The sequence below is a fragment of the Crocodylus porosus genome, unplaced genomic scaffold (genome assembly GCF_001723895.1).
Source record: "Crocodylus porosus isolate Cpor-Errol unplaced genomic scaffold, CroPor_comp1, whole genome shotgun sequence".
NCBI classification, from domain to species: Eukaryota; Metazoa; Chordata; order Crocodylia; family Crocodylidae; genus Crocodylus; species Crocodylus porosus.
The window spans coordinates 15,837,475-15,854,237 of NW_017728912.1; the positions used below are offsets into that span (position 1 = coordinate 15,837,475).

Genomic DNA, 16,763 nt, shown 5'->3' on the forward strand with positions numbered 1-16,763 from the left:
TGCCATGTGGATAATTGTGCCAGTGCTGCTGATGCTTGGGCAGGTAGTTGCAGATGCTATTTAATGATTCATTTAATGATAGAGTATTGACAGTTATTGTTGATTGCTCTTAGAATATTCATCTCATCCCTCCTCAAACACACATGTACAGCCACACACCCATTGTGTTTTCAATTACGTTCTAGCCTCCACCAAAACATATTTGAATGGTCACCTGGAAATAATCAGGTAGAGAGTTAAAAAAGGATTCAGATAGCAATAGTCCAGACTCTAACCCAGGCTGTAAGCAGCTGTAATGAAGCTCCTAACTAGGGCTGTGTGAAATTTCAGTAGCCGTTTCATTTTGGAGGTGTTTTGGTCTGTTTCAGCACCCAAAACACTGAATCCGAAACAAAACAGAAGGCCCCAAAATGTTTCTGAAATGAAACCATCCAAAATGTTTTGGAAATGTTTTAGATGTTTTGGAATTGTTTTAGAGGTGCCCTTGGGAAGAGTCCAGCACAGCCCCATAGACCTCCTTTTAAAGTGACGGTGCTGGGTGGGGGTTGGAGCCAGGCAGGGCAGCCATGGGGGACTCTCCTGCAGCTCCCCCCACCAGGGCAGAGGTAAACACAGCTTGAGAAGCTGCAGGAGAAGCCCCCATGGCTGCCCTACCTGGCCCCAACCACCCCCACCAGGACCCAGCCTCCTAGCCCCTAAAAAAAAAGCAGGGAACACCCCCCTGCTTGGCACCTGCACCACAGCTGTCATATCGCACGGGTGCAGCACAGCTTGGCAGGGCACCGTGCACTGTCTGGGAGTTGGGGCAACTCCAGCAGTCAGTTGGAGCCTGGCACCACTCAGCCCCAGAAACCCCAGCTCCCAGCTCCCAGACAGCTTCTGTGCTGGTGCGGGTGCCGGGTTGGGGTGGGGCGATCCCCACTGCCCAGTGCTGCATGGGAGGGGGGCTCTGCCATGAGCCCTCAGAGGCCCTGATCATCACTGCTGAAGCCAGTGAGCGTGGGGCTTTTTTTTTTTTTTAAGTGCTGGGAGGCTGGGGCGGGGTGGTGGATGGGGCCGTGCTCTTCTGCTTGGAGAGAGGCAGGCATAGCTGGAGGAATAATGAATATTAAAAATAATATGTACACATAAAAGAAAAATGTAAAATTTTCAAGTTTTAATGATGAAATGTATGAAAAATCTGTATGGTCTATGCATGTGATTAACTTGTAGCATTTGTTGAGTATGTCTTATCCAGCTGATAGATGACACTTTTGAATTCCAGTAATAATTCACTGACTAACTTCTGGGGGAAGATATTGCATATTCCTCCATTTATAAGTATTTGAAACAGCATTTTTTAAAATTCTGATGATAAAGAAATGACATAGAAAGCTCTTTAAAAGGCTGATTTCAAACTAATCTTTGGGCTGGCAAGGTTACAAGTCTGACATCTGTGGTATTCATTTAATTTGGTGGGTTACAGCTTTTAGAAGTTAGACATCATCACTACCAATATTACTACTACTATTACTATTATATTAGTCCTGGGTATAACCCAGGACCCATATATGTCAACCATTAATAATAACTATATTAATTAGTACCAACAGTAATTGATATTGATCAATATTAATATTGCCTATTAATTTAACTTAATTTTAAATATTGATTGGTAACAACTAAGTGGTAATATTAACTATTGATTAATTAATATTTGTGAATATTAGTGTATTCATATTATAATGATCCTGGGTATGACCAGAAACTGCATCCTACTGAAGGGCCTGGTGGCAACTTTGTAAACCTACTCATGGTAGGGTAGCTCCTATAAAATACCACAATGTTGCAACCTCCAGAGAAAGGTGAGTATAGGGTACCTCAAAACCCCAGCCCTTACTGCTTTGTGGGCATTCCTTGGTTTCAGACACTTGCTGAAGTGTTAGGCAGTTCTTATCTGTTGCTCTCTGGCAGAAGCAACAACCTTTGAGGTACTGAATGTCTGGACTGGATCTGGCCTTGGGTTCTGTCTTAATGGTCTAAAGGGGGATGGTGGGACTTGGGCAGCCTCCACTCCTCCATACCCTTGCCTAGGTGTATGCATCAAAGGTCTTGGTGTGACGGTTGCAGGACTCCATACAAGCAGATTCATCAGGCACCTGACTAGACCTCTTATGCATACACCATGATCTAGGGGATCAATGGTTGCCTACATTATTACTATTATTATTGTGTTTGTGGTTTTGTTATTCATTGTTTATTGAAGAACGAAGTCAATGCCAACAAAATAACACCTACATCTTCATCACTGATTTCTTTTTCCTTCACATGTAGATTTTCTGATAGTAACACTTTACAGTTTTCAAAATAAAAAGTACTTTCATTGATTAAAATACTGAAAAACTGGCAGACCTTTATTATTACAATATCACATAAAAATGTATTGCTGATATCTGTTTACAGCCCATGGAAGCACTCTATTCCCATTTTGTTGGTTGAAGTCATTTTACCTGTACTGATGTTTTGCTATTGCAATATCACCCTTCGAGACACTTCCTCATACCGCATGAACAGTTTGCAAAATCAGAACATAATATCTTAAACAGCATGCTGTAACATGGAGGACAGTATATTTTTTTGTAGTCACCTACCTGCTAAACACACTTATGGAATTTTCTGGTTTGAAACCCAATACACGGAACTGACTTCAGATGAACTCGAATTTCACCAAATCATGTCACAAGCCCCAAGTGCTGCCCCAAGGACACATCACAATTCATTTTTCAAGCCTCCATCCTTATCACTCTTTCCTCCCATTGATCTGCCCTCAAGTGGGGAGAAGAGTAACTCCCACTATCAGGGCTGAGAGGATATGGACTTTATCCAGCCCATCGTTTTCCTAACTGAAACATTAAAACCCCATTAGTATTAGAGAACTACAGCCAGCTGTGCAGAAGCAGAGTGCATTTTATTCAGTTTGACTCCAAGCTAAACAGAAATAAACCCTTAAACAATCCATATGTATTTAAGGGAGTTTGCAGATTTGTTTTCATTGGTGTTCACAAACTGAAGGATAATAGGCACTAACTGGAGCTCCAATAGTTAATTCAGTCAAAAATGCTGTAAACTGAAATTTGAGGATGTTGCCCTTGAAGGGTTCTGCATGTACTGTACTTTCTCATTTGATTAATGTAACTCAGCCTACCTAAAAATCCTGGCAGTGCACAATTACTCAGGATCTCCTCTCACAACAGGTTCATACCGGTGAGCTTACAAACTTAGCAGAGCTACATTAAACTTTCATTCTAAGCATTTTAATATGGCAGAAATCTCAGTTACATCTAACTCTTAGAAATTCAAAGTAGCCCTGTATCTTTTTATCTGGAGCCTCCTGGTGAAAGACAATGTTTAGAGCATTGGGCTAGGAATCAGGGAACAAAGTAGTAGTTCCTTACTTTGCCATTGGCCTTACTACCACCCTGGGCAAGTCAATTGTGTCTCCAACATTTAATATTTATTATCTGCACTGAACTTGCACCTAGGCTGGATAGTTTGCTTAGTCAGGAAAAGGTTTCTTCTGGTCTCTTGGTACAGCAGAATAGCACAGTAATATTACCTCAGTTGGTCATGTAAAAATATGCTAAAGTTGATAACAGTAAAATCAAAGCAACATTAACAATAAGCACACTTTCTCCTTTTTTCCCCCTAACTTTTCCTCACTTCTTGCAAAGTGACTGTATCTCAAGGAAGCACTGGGAACATAACCTGTGTGCAAGTGAACAAGCAAGTAGCAAACAAAACTGGATGCAACCCAAGAATTCTGGGACTCGCAAAGCAAGATCACCTTTCAGAGTCAGGGAGCTTACACAGAAAAGTCATCCACCCTGAAGTTGCTGCTGAACTTTCTGTGGGCAGCAAAAGCAAGAAGAGTTTACTGTGGTAGAGTCACAATTAAAGTGCCAGAGATTTTTGCAGTTTTTGAGGGTTTATAAATGAACTAAACAATGAAGGCAGGCAAACAAGAGAAGTATGTGCTCTTAAATGATGACTCTGACACGGAAGAGTTTGATAAAAGTAAAGTGGCAGTGATGCACCATTCCCAAGCTGGGTGAGTTCTGTGCAACGTGAAGCAATTGCTTTTGATTTAGTACTGAATCTGAATTAAATATGTATCTCCTTTTAAGGTGTGATTATGGCAGGCTCCAGTATTCTATTGTCACATATAGTTATAGCAAAAAGGTTTAACAGACGGAAGTGTAACTTACAAAAAACTATTGTCATCTATTGTTCAGCAGATGGTAATCAATACACCTGAAGAAGTGTTTCTTATTGATCTCTATGCTCTTGTATCCCTGTGCTGGCATCAACACAGTTATACATGGATCCAAGGTGGAGTACAACAGAGAAAATAAAACGGCCATATGTCTGTTGCGACATATTGATTAACTAGCTATAAGGACATTTTGAAAGATTTATCTCCTGGTGTTTGCCCTTTATTTATGCCAAAGGCATGGTACTTTGGATGGAACCGCCTTTGTTACTTACATAGAGTTGATATTTTGGGAAGACGTGGTTTGGGAATAAATAGCACAGCTCATTTTAGCTGACTGAGTAGTGAATGGAATTTTTTGCAAGCTTTGTTTGTGGTATGAGATACGTTCCACCCCTGATTTTGAAAAATCACTCCTGCAAGGATTTTTTTTTTTAACCAGAAGATAATAGTGACAGTTGTGCATTATAAAGTACAGGACTGAGGTCTATGCCTACAGATGTTAGAATAGGAGCCAAGATTACTTAAAACAGAAAAGCTAAAACATCAAAATGTGAGTATACAGATTACTGATGCTGGGGGGAAAAACACATTTTCAACAACAACGTAATATGTGAACAATTATAATGTGCTGAAGGAAATATAAATAATACTGTTAAGTCATAAAGCAACATCTATACCAAATCCTTTGCTCAGAAGGATTCACTACATTTTTATGTCATTGTGCTAATGCTTTGTTGACCACATTATTTATGGAAAGTGTTCACTGCTGTTTTTTGAGAGCTTGGAATCATGTTGTGGACATTGTATTCTGCTTTGCCTGCAGCTAAAATTAGTTATATAAAATCCCTGTACCCAGAGGCAGCTAGAAGTGGATGTCAACTTTTCCTTTGAGTGTCTTAATGATAAATAATGTCTAGAGGTTGTAGCCATTTGGCACTGCAGATTCAATACTGAACATCATACTGCTGAAAAAGTTTGTGCCGGTTCCGATTTACAAGGCTGCAATTTAGTTAGCTAAGCCCTAATCATTTTAGAGGACAACTACAGCAGAGCATATTAGTGATAGCTCATTGCACTATATTAGAAGAGCTGAAGGGTTACTATTTTAGAGGCTCTAAATATTAAAATAAATATGAAGACAGTCCTATGGATTCACTCAGATGTTAGTTATGTGCACACACAGATGCATGGGGAAAGGACAGACCATGGTAGGCAATGTAGTTCATGACTCTAGCCTGAAATGTATAGGTTTACATTAATGTCTATTATTGGATCCATGCACCAATGTATTCAGCCTTCATTGAAATAAGGCATAAATTGAAGTCATATTTGGGTCCTTTGCAAAATCAAAAAAAGCCCGAAAATGCTTGCAATTGTGTAAGTTGCACCCCTACTTTAAGACCTGCTTCCATTGAGTGGCCTGTAGAAACTGAGGCCACCTCTACTATATCAAGTTAGAATTCAGTCTGTTGATCTCAGTGTTTGCAAATCACTATAATAATCAAAGTATTTTAAAACAATTCCTTTGCAGGGTTAGCCAGGACTGTTTCCCATTAGGGAGGGAGAAGCCAGCAGGAATTTACATTTGTCTGTCACAGGTAGCAAGTATTATATAAGAGAGTCTGAAAACAGTGTCAGATGACTAAAAGATTCTCTTTGTCTTTCATCCATCCGGTAAAAACAGGAGCCAAATATCTCCCTCTAAGATTCAGTACCTTTCTTAACTGAAGCATTGGGTAAATGTAATATAGGACCCTGATACAGCACATTCACCTATCAGTGCTAGTCCTGAACCCTTACTTGTAAATTCTATTTCTAATGTGTCTGTAAAAGAATGTGTGTCAAATAAATAAAAAATTGAATTAAACACCAGTCTGTTAAAAACATACTGAGATGGCAGAATTGTACAGTAGCACTAGTATAACTCTTAATATAGCTTTGCTAATATGTTTATTTATCATGTCTGACAATAGAAGTAAAAAAGAGGCAAGGATTTCTTAGGGTGATATCTTTTACTGAACCACATGCATAGTTCAGAGAAGTTAGAAAAGCTTTCAAATTCAAGCATGAACAGTCCAGTTCTCACAGAGGGTGTTTGCACTTTGGAAAATCTTCCTTTACAAGGTGCTAGACTTACCTTGCAGTAGAGAATCAGCCAAGAGGGCTGTGTTACTTAGGTGCTTCTTTTGTGATAATCATTTTGTTAAGATATCACCAAGCAAGATACAACATAATTACTACATAGTTGTGATAGAGTTAGATGAGCTTTCAGATGCAAAATACGAAGAATTTTTTGAAAGACATTTGAAGAATGTCTGCAAAATTCTTTGACCGTGTGTAGAGAAAACGAGGAGTATGCATGACACTTTAAAGCAAGCTAAATGATTATAAACCATTTTAATGGTGTCATTGTTTGCACACCTCCACAGTGTGCTGCACATGAATTCTAGCTACTGTAGGCAATTCGGCAGCATAAAACTCCAAGTAGTTTTAATTTGCTGCCCCTACAGCCATAGAATGAAGCACCAGGCTCCACACAGCTCCACAGCTCCACAGGCAGCTCTGCAGGCAGCCTGGGAAGGCAGGCTCCACACAAGAAAAGCAACAAGCCTGATCTCCGTCCCCTCCCTCCCCCTCCCAGAGCCTGCTTGAACTGCGGAGGGGCTCAGTGCTTTCCTCCGCATCTGTGGTGCCTCCTGGGGCTGCCCGAGCCAGGTGCCTGTGGGCAGGTGCCACCTGGCAGGGGGCACAGAGGGAAGCACCAGGCCCCCCTCCCCCACGGTCCAGGGACTGCTCCACCTGCCAGCAGCTTGCCCTCTCCTCCCCATCACTGGAGAGGCAGGTAAGTCAAGTATGTGCACAACACAGGGGTTTAATTGACCCTAAGTTGAAGCAGTGTTTTTAAAAACCCACCGCTTCAATTTAGGCCCCTGTTTCATCCATACATGCCCTAGAACTCTTGGTTCAGAGATGATACCTTTTATTAGGCCAACTAAGAAAACACACACAAAAAAATCTTTTTCTGCAAGCTTTCAGGCACACATGCCCTTCCTTAGGCTCAAGGAAAATTAAAGATGGTAAAAAGTCCCCATAGGTAGCAAATAAACTTATTTTTTGCACAGAGAAAGCTGAACGTGGAAGTCTGTTCCTCTGGGTCCATGTAATTTGAACATTTGAAGAATGACTTACATTCAAAAGCTTGGTTAATTTTATCTCAGCTATGCAGTTGGTCCAATAAAAGATATCACCCTAAAATATCCTTGCCTCTTGCATAATTTCTAAATTACACAGCTACAACATCACTATAACACCACCATAAAATGGAATTCTACTCACACAACAGGAAGTAAAATGTGGTAACTTATTTGATAATATAGTAGTCTTCTGTCATGTGAGACAATGTATTTGTGCTGAGTGAGGTATCAACTCATTGAACATCTGTGAGTGTGGCTGTGTACACGTAGACAGTGACCACAGAGCACAAATTGTACCTGGTCAGCCCAGCCAGCCAGGGGCCAGACCCCCACCTCCTGCCAGCCCCTCTGCTGCCTGATGCTGCCACTCAGAGCCCAGGGTTGACACCCCATACCCCCTGCCAGCTCAGGGCTGCTCCACCCCCAAATGGCTGCTGTCCCAGGTGCATGTGTAGACACTGCACCTGGGATCAGTACTCTGGCTCAAAAAACTCCGGAGTTTCTTCAATTGTGTTAATGCACTCTTTGGGTGTGTCCAGATGAGCGCAAATGTTTGTTTCCCTGGGGACAAGTAGCAGCCACAGACTTCGTGTGGCAGCTGCTTGTCCCCCTGGGAATGCCCATGCCATGTGCACTCTGGTGCATAGCAAGTTACCCCAGATGGGGTAGGGACAGCTGGGGTCAGCAGCCTTACCTGGGGTTCTGAGGGTCTCCTGGGGCTGCAGCTATGGCAAGAAGTCTGGCCAGCAGCTGGAGTGTGGCTCCAGCCAGCCAGGCTCCGATTTTGGGCAGTACACGCTGCCTTCCACATGTGCCACCCAACTTTTTTTCAGCATGATTTTTTTTGACCCCCTGCACTGCAAGGTAGCAACATGGGGAATGCCTGCATGTGTGGTGTGTGCTGCTGCAGATGGATCTGGGGCACCACATACTGCACATCTGTGCTCACCTGGATGTGGCCTTTGTGCCTCTGTTTCATCCAGGTTTAAAGGCAGAAGGGACCATTAGATCATTTAGTCTGAGCTACAGCATGACATGGGCCAAAGACTTCATGTAATTCTCTGGCATGTAATTAACTCTAGCACATGCACAATAACTTGTCTTTGACTGAAGCATATCTTCCAGAGAGGCACCAGGTGTCTTGATCTGAAGACAGCAAATGTCAGAGAATTCATCACTTCTCTTGGAAGTCTGCTCCATTGGCTAATTACCCTCAAGAATTTGAACTTTATTTTTTATTGAATTGGTCTCATTTACAAATCTCTGCCTTTGTGAATAAGTCTCTTTGATCTTATTTGTAACTACCTTATCCCTTGTGCAGTTGTGAATGCCAGTCCAAATTTAGTATACAAAGCTTGGTATACAAACGGTGGTATTTTGCACACATTTTGTATTAGCACTGTGTAAGGCACCCTGTCCCTCAATCACGTCAAGCATCCTTCTTAAATTCTCACTGGAAACAGTTGTGGGGCTAGCAGAAATTCACTGATTTTTATTAGAACAATAAAATAATTTAAGCAATTAATTTCTTCCTATTTTTTCCTCTTGGGGACAAAAACACAGTACAAGAGCTATGGTGTCTGAGATAAAAAGTTTCTCTCTTTCTCACACTTGTACATATACAATCATGCACATGCACACACAGATTTAATTAACAAGAACAACCAAATTATTTGTTCAGGTCACTTGTTCAATCACTTTTTTACCCTACACAGGTGAAGACTTATTTTGGTTTGGTCCAGAAGCTGACCCAAAAGTAACTGTGGCATATATGCTACATTTGATTCTGTATGAACATTATTATATCAATATTTCCCCTCCAAAACATTTAGGTACAGAAAAAGGGGATATCTTTTCAGTGTTTAAAACAGTAAATCCTAAAAAAAAAGGGGACACCCACACAAGAAATTAATCTGCTGGGGTGCTCCTCCAGGATTATAAAGTATTTGCAGTAGCCCTACCAAGAATGAGTCATCACTGAAGTTTTCTTTTTACAGATGCACATTTTATTTCAGCTCCATTGACCTATGAGAGAGAAAAATATATACACAGGGGGGTCTTAGAGAGCTTCTGAGTACAGCATACACACACACACACACATGTTACAGGGGAATTTCAGAGTGCAGCTGTGTGCAGAATTTATGTGCTGAACTCTTATAATAGGTAGGGCCCCATGCAGTTTACAGCTGTGGAAATTGGTGGAGATCCTAGTGTTTAATGCACAATTCTGCTGCAGAATCTGCCTCCTTGCTAGTTGTCCAAACCTCTACCTTCCCCCTTAAAAACTACTTCAATATAGAGTTACGCTGTTGATACAGAAAACGCTGGCATATTGAAAGTGTACAATAAATTGAATTGAAAATCCAACTGTGTAACCCTGGACTGCTAAGCAACTGCAGCACTGATTGCATTATTCATTTTCATAATGATTACATTAAAAACCTTTTTAATGTACTTTAAGCTGACACAGAATTTCCAATCTGCCTCACTAGAGCACCACAGAATTTAGGTCCAGTTTAGGCAGTTTTGAAGCCTTGCTTACAAGGGGAGAATCAGAAAATTGCTCAGTATAGCATAAATAACCAGTGTAGTATAATCCAATGGAGTTCCAAGCAGGTAGTTAGGATCATATTCAGAGGCAGAAAGAGTGTTATGCATTCTATTAATTTACTGAGTACAGCATTTACTATATCCATTTTGTAGTTTTGCATGAGACTCTCTCTGACTAGTTCAATCTGGCATTCACATTCTAACTTACCAAAAATTATCTGATATAGCTTTCAGGCCATTCACTGATTTGGAAGACAATGAATCCAGGTTTAGAGCAATGCCAAGAAAAAGAAAAAGAAAAAGGAGGGAGTTAAGAGCAGTTTAAATAGGAAGCAATAGAGAGTGTAGGGCATAAAAATCACAGCTTTACTGAGTCTACCACCTTATGAACAATTAGAAATTCATAGAAACATAGAAGTGCAGAGCTGGAAGGGACCACAAGAGATCATCTAATCCAACCTTTTCATCTGAGGCAGGATCAAGTGTATTTATACCATCTTTGATAGATATTTGTCTAACTTAATATTAAAAATATACAGGGAAGGAAATTCTATTATCTTCCTCCATAGCCTGTTCCACTATTTTAAAATCTACCATTTAGAGCATGTGTTTCCCCAAATATCTTCCCCTAAACTTTATTTGCAGCAAATTACACAGATTTCTTCTCATCTTTCCCATAGTGGAATTGGAGAATAATTTTTTTTCATTCTCTATATAAAAACCTTCTACGTAGTTGATGGCTGTTAGCATGCCCTCCTCAGCCCTCTGTGTAGACTAACCTTTCCTTTTAGCACTTGTTTTTTAAATCTTTATCATTCTTGCTTTGTCCTCTAGACTCTCTCCAGCTTGTCTAGTTATTTCTTAAAATGGGGTGCCCAGAATTGTACACAGTGTTCCAGTCGAGATCTCCTCAGCAACCACTAATTTGGGGCAACTGATTACCCCATGTTTTATATAGGACACCCTGCTCTGAAATCAGAGAATCATAGTTGCCTTTTTTTGTAAGAGCATCACATTATGGACTTATATTTAGCTTCTACTATCACCCTAGATCTTTTTCTACTGTACTACTACCTAGCCATATATTTTTCATTTGTATCCATACAGTTTCCTAAATATAGCACTTTGACATTGTCTTTATTAAATTTTATCCTCTTAATTTTTTATCATTTCTCCAATTTATTAAGATTATTTTAAATTCTGATTTTGCCCTCCATAATGGTTGCAGTTCTTCCCAGCTTGGTATCATTATAATTTTTTAAGTGCACTATCTATTCCCTTCCCCAAGTCATTAGTGAAAATATTGAATAGAAGCTGGCCCAAAAAACCCCCAGGCAACTCCTCTTGACTTACCCATCCAGTCTGACAGTAAGCTATCCTATTACTACTCTTTGCCAGTGGCTTTTCAACCAGTTGTACACTCACCTCATGGTGATTATATCTAGACCATATTTCCTTTGCTTACTTATGAGACTATCAAGTGGAACAATGTCAAAAGCCTAACTAAAGTCAAAACACATTATATATACTGCTTTCCCATTATCCAGTAGGCCAATTTCCTTGTCAAAGGAGGAAATTAGATTGATATGGGATTATTGGTCCTTGGCAAATTTATATTGTCCAGTTCTTATCACTGCATTGTCTTGTGGGTTCCTACAAATAGATTGTTCACTAATTTAGTAATTTCTTTCCAGGAATCAAAGTTAGGTTGACTTATAATTCCATGAGCCCTCCTTTTTCCCCTGGATATAAATCATTGTGGTAGACATCATTTGATTTTTCCACAGTGGATAATTGTTCCTAAGTGTTCTTAAACAGCAACCCTGATAGTGGCAGAGTTGTCCTTTTGCTTCTACTAGAAGTATGGTGCTGCATGTTTCATCGGTGCCTCTCCATCATTTGTTCATTCAGCCCTGACAAAGCCTCATTGTTTATAGATAGGCCCAAGTATTTGTAATATTGTTGTTTGGTGGCCATTCCTAATGTGATTCAGTACCTCTGATCAATCAAACCAAGAAACCAACTCGTATTAAAGTATGGCATGGAAATCTATACAAGCAGAGTAATCCAGTGGCTAGGAACCACAGGTTGGGCAAGGCATTTGGGTTCTGCTACTGGAATCCCCAGTAACTGCACTCTGTGACTGTGTACAAATCACTGCACCTTCCTCTGGCCTCTCTGTTCTTTATCTGTCCTGAAGGCACATTCTGTGGAGCAGGTATCAATTCCAGAAACACACCAAAGACCACGGCAGAATACTTTAACCGTCCTAGATATTCCATCTCAAAGTAGCTTTCCTTAAACAAAAAATGACTTTATAAACCAACTTGAACGCAAAATTGCAGAATAAATTATCCACAGACTGGATTATGCTAACCCTGGTCTCAACAGGGACTATGGATTCTTACAGAATTACCTGGATTAGATGTTAACTCCAGAGTCCTTGAAGATATTAACTGCTTTATTCATTTTAGCTGATCTAATCAATCCACACTTTACCTCTCTTTGCAGTGTCCCCCTCCACTGTCACTTTCCCTTTGATATAAAATGGTTAGTTTGGGTATTAAAATGTGTTCACTCCATGGGCAAACAGTTCACTCCATACTTACAGGTGCAAACAATGAACTAATTCCCACAAACTTTAATTTCCAAAACTCCACACTGGAGCTGCTTATATTTTGCTCAAGAATAGTGAACAGCAACTGTCCACTTTGCATGGTATTAAAAAGGAACACCTCTTACTGATTAGGAGAATATTTATTTTCCTTTAATCTCCTTGGTCTTCTTACCCCACTGCCTTATATTGTTAACTCAGTAGCTGTTGAGAACCCAGTGGAAGAAAGAACAGCTGCTGGCTGCTGTCTAGATGTAAGTGCAAATGTTGCCAGATTTATTACTAACACATCAATATATGTTTTTCTGCAGAAAAACACAGTTGCACAGCAATAAGAAGTTTCCACTCCATTTTCACCCACAGAGGCTCTGTCAGGTTTTCTTTATCATTATACTCCTCACTTCTCAAGCAGTCCTGAGTCTCTTTGTTCTGAAATTGTATCATGATGTGGAGACAATAAAGCTGAAGCAAGTCACAACGTGGAAAGACGGTAAGAAAGAAAAAAATCACATAATCACGTTGCTTCACTTAAAATAAAGATGGCATTAGTTTGTATTTGGAGGGTGGAGAGGACCCAGTAGTGGCACGGGACTGAGTTCAATAGCATTAGATGAAGCTGTTGCGACTTTTGAACCACCAAGGTTACTTCCATCTTAGGTTGGGAGGTGCTTTCTTCTAGATTCTGGACCTACCTGATCAAAGTTTCATTCATCCTTCAGTCTGAGCTCTTACTTATTCCCACTAAAGTTGTCCTCTTCCTCCTTACCATAAATGGTCTATAGTCAAATTCTTAGTATCCAAAAAGGCTGAGAACCTCTTGCCAGGTGAAGAATCTGCTCTCTGCCAGCCCTGTGTGCCAGCTGGACCACAGAACACTATAGTATGTATAACTTCACCAACAAAATGTCATATCTGTGTTTTGTTATTCTTTAAAAATGCAGTTACCTGCCTGTTGTCTGACAACCTGAATCGTTGCAGACACAGCAGTGTACTGTCAGTAACGCTGTAAGACACCCAAAGAGCAACTTCCAGATTTCAGTTTAGCAGTTTCTATTGCCTTGAAGCATTTGGTACAACTTCTGCCCCAGCTTCAGCTACAAGCATTCTTGTATAAAACATAACTAAGGCATGAAACATCTATCCAGTTTGTCCAGAGAAGGAGCCCAATATAGCTATAAACGTAAAGTCTCCCATAGCATGTGGGTGCTAGTTGACAGCAAAGGCATAGAGAGCTCCTTCAGGACCTGGCGCAGCATGAGGGTATGCCAACCCCTGTAGGTGAGTGGAAGGGGAGGTAAGGGGAAAGGAAGTTTTACTTGTACAGTGAAGGCAGCTGCTATTGCTACTACTGCTACTGCCACAGCGGTAGCAGCATTGGCACAGGTGGCCGCACCCCTGTGGCTCTTGCTCCCCTGGTTGCTTCCCCCTCACAAGATAAGCTGCTGAGGTCAGGTATGCCCCCGACATAGCAAAGGCTCCTGGGAGGAAGGGGGTAGAGAGCAAAGGGACAAGGGTGATTTTGGCACCGCCTCATAGTCAGCACCAAGCACTGATACCCTGCTTGCCCAATACCACAGTTACAATACTGTTTGACGGGCATAAACCTAGTTGTGCTAAAACTTCTAGCAGATGTATTGAATCCATCGAAATGTCATCGTAACAATGTGAAAGCAGCAACATTTATCATTTGATCATTTCCAATCACAAGAAACAAAGCAGAAAATGGAAAGGCATGTAACGATATTCAAAACCCACAATAGAAGGATCAGACACAACATTTGTATATTTCTTGATTGGTACTTGAGGTCCTTGGGAATTATGAATTATATGTTATGTATAGACTACTCTCTGATAAATTATCTGTTGTGTCTTCTGAATCTGCAGTCTTGTTTATAACACTTGAAGAAGACAAACGCTGAGCTGGAAGCTTGTATACTAACTCAATTATTCAGACCTTAATACGAGAATCCAAGTTATTACCAGCACATGCTGAAGTGCTAATGCTGTTGTACAGCAGTTTAGTACCTCTTGTAAGTGTGGCATTTCCCATGACTTTAGTCCTAAAGATTTGAGGTATTACTTTGCTTTCTTGCATATCTATCGTGAGTTTATTTGCCCTCTTTGAGTATACTTTGCTTCCTGTTGTCAAGGAAGAAAGAAAGAAAAAGCTCCATAAAATCTTGGGTCATACAAAACAAATTAGATCCAAAAGGTAAAATGTATGCTGACATTCATGTGTTTCTTAATATACCAATTTTTCCTGTCTGGAATCTGAGATACAGAGCTGATTCTTTTTGCAAGTGGTCGTGTCCAAATAAAACTTAAGAAAAATGTACAGATTCTGGAAGGCCAGTTATCCAAGTCAGATTTATAAATCAGGAAAGTGCACATACACATGACAATTAGACAGCTATGTAGACATTTACAAAAACATTTGCCATAAGTGCCACTTTTACGTGTCCTTTTTAGAAAGGTCTCTACCTTTTTAAAAGATGATGAAAGTAATTTGTATTTTGCTCCAACTGAGCAGTGAATTAGTGGCAAAGCTAAGAGCTTCTGGCCCCTGTTTGGTTCTGTCAGTGCACCGCATTGTTTCTCAGTATGAAAAATACTACAGTGGAATAAACACATAGTTTTCCTCTGTACAGGTCATATAGTCTAGAAACACTGCAAATGTCATTTATTCTGTGTTTCTTTTCAGTCCTTGCTTTAAATAAATTCCATGATATTTGCACTATAGTTTTCTGGTGAGGAGATGAAATAGCAGAGTATATGTAAAAACAATACATACTAAAGACAACGAAGACATTTTTTTAACATCAGAAACCAAACTCATTACTGCAGATGGAAAATTGCCAGGAAAATTAGACCCACTCGTCAGGCACATATTTTTAAAGTTTCTCTCAGAGGTAGAAGCTATTATTTTTGATCCAGTTGAGCTCTTTCATATATGTATTATTCTACCACTAGATTCAGAGCAGTCACTCCAAGTATTTCTGAGGCCATTAAACTGATGTTGTTGCTAGTGAACTAAACATCATGGAAAATCTCTGAAGGAAAACATGCTGCACCTTGGCAGTTAAAAACTTTGCAACTGATGAATATATGAACACCACTTTTACTGTTAGGATTAACAAAATTGTTGAATTATCTGAATTATCTCAAAGGAGTGTCTGTTAGGCCTGTTCAGGCTTTACATCCAAAGTGTGTAGGCCTTGCTGGTTGGAAAAATCTCTTTTCCGATCCAGCCACACTGAGTATTAGCTATATTTTTCCAATAATTTACTATAAGCAGAACTAGTTGAGACATCTAAGGTTGCTCAGTCTTTCCTATCATAAGATGCTGTATTCAGTTGCTTGTAGTGTTGCCAAACTTTTAAATGTTCAAGCTGAAATATCCCATGTCAGAAGACTGTTTCAGGAAATTAATTCACTAAATTTTGGGAAAGTTTGAACAGAAATGGTAAAGCGATTTCTAAGGATATTAACCCAAAAAACCCCTAACCCTTTGTTTTTTCCCCTTGTTTTAAAAAAAAAAAAGCAAAGGGGAGATCTTTTTATGGTAACTGAATGCTGGAGAATGTGATTGTACCCTTGTCTCTGGCAAAGTGTTTCTGTGTAATACTAGACAGGTCACTTAAAATATTTTTTTTCACAGCTGTTCACTCATTTTGTGTCTTTCTCATTTATAAGAAGCTTTACAAAGTTGGGGGCCTAGCACATACATTTTGAAGAAAGGCTGAGCCATTGTTGGAAAATTTTGAAGTGCACTCAAAACCAATGGACATTTTTCACCTTACTCTCTCTGTGCCTCAGTTTCCCACTTGCAAAATGGCAATAAGCATACTGATCATTGTGAACGGGTATATTGTGAAATTAAAGTAATTGATCCTATATAGGACTCAGATAAACCATCAAGAATGGCACTGAAAAGTCCAGGGGGAAATTACTAATTGGACGTTCACACTTAGTATGCATAGTGTGCAATAAGAAAGACCTGAGGTCACACACTGAAGAATGAGGAAAAAGAAAATATTGAATAGCTGATTATTCAGGAAGCACAGTCCAGTCTCCTCATTGAAAGAGGCAGAGGTCCTGAGGAAAAAAATAGGCTTTGATTATGTAATTAAAGACTCCTGTAAAACTAATTCAA

At 40.0% G+C, this 16,763-nt stretch overlaps 1 protein-coding gene across 1 annotated transcript in view; it reads left to right on the top strand.

Moving 5' to 3' along the window:
• The first annotated feature begins 3,860 nt into the window (after nucleotides 1-3,860).
• LOC109309360 overlaps nucleotides 3,861-16,763 on the top strand; it is a 58,016-nt gene continuing 45,113 nt past the window's right edge. The window contains exons 1-2 of the mRNA XM_019534054.1: nucleotides 3,861-4,087; nucleotides 12,922-13,100. Of these exons, the coding sequence (XP_019389599.1) occupies nucleotides 3,984-4,087; nucleotides 12,922-13,100 (283 nt within the window). The 5' untranslated portion in view covers nucleotides 3,861-3,983. The remainder of the gene's footprint in view (nucleotides 4,088-12,921; nucleotides 13,101-16,763) is intronic.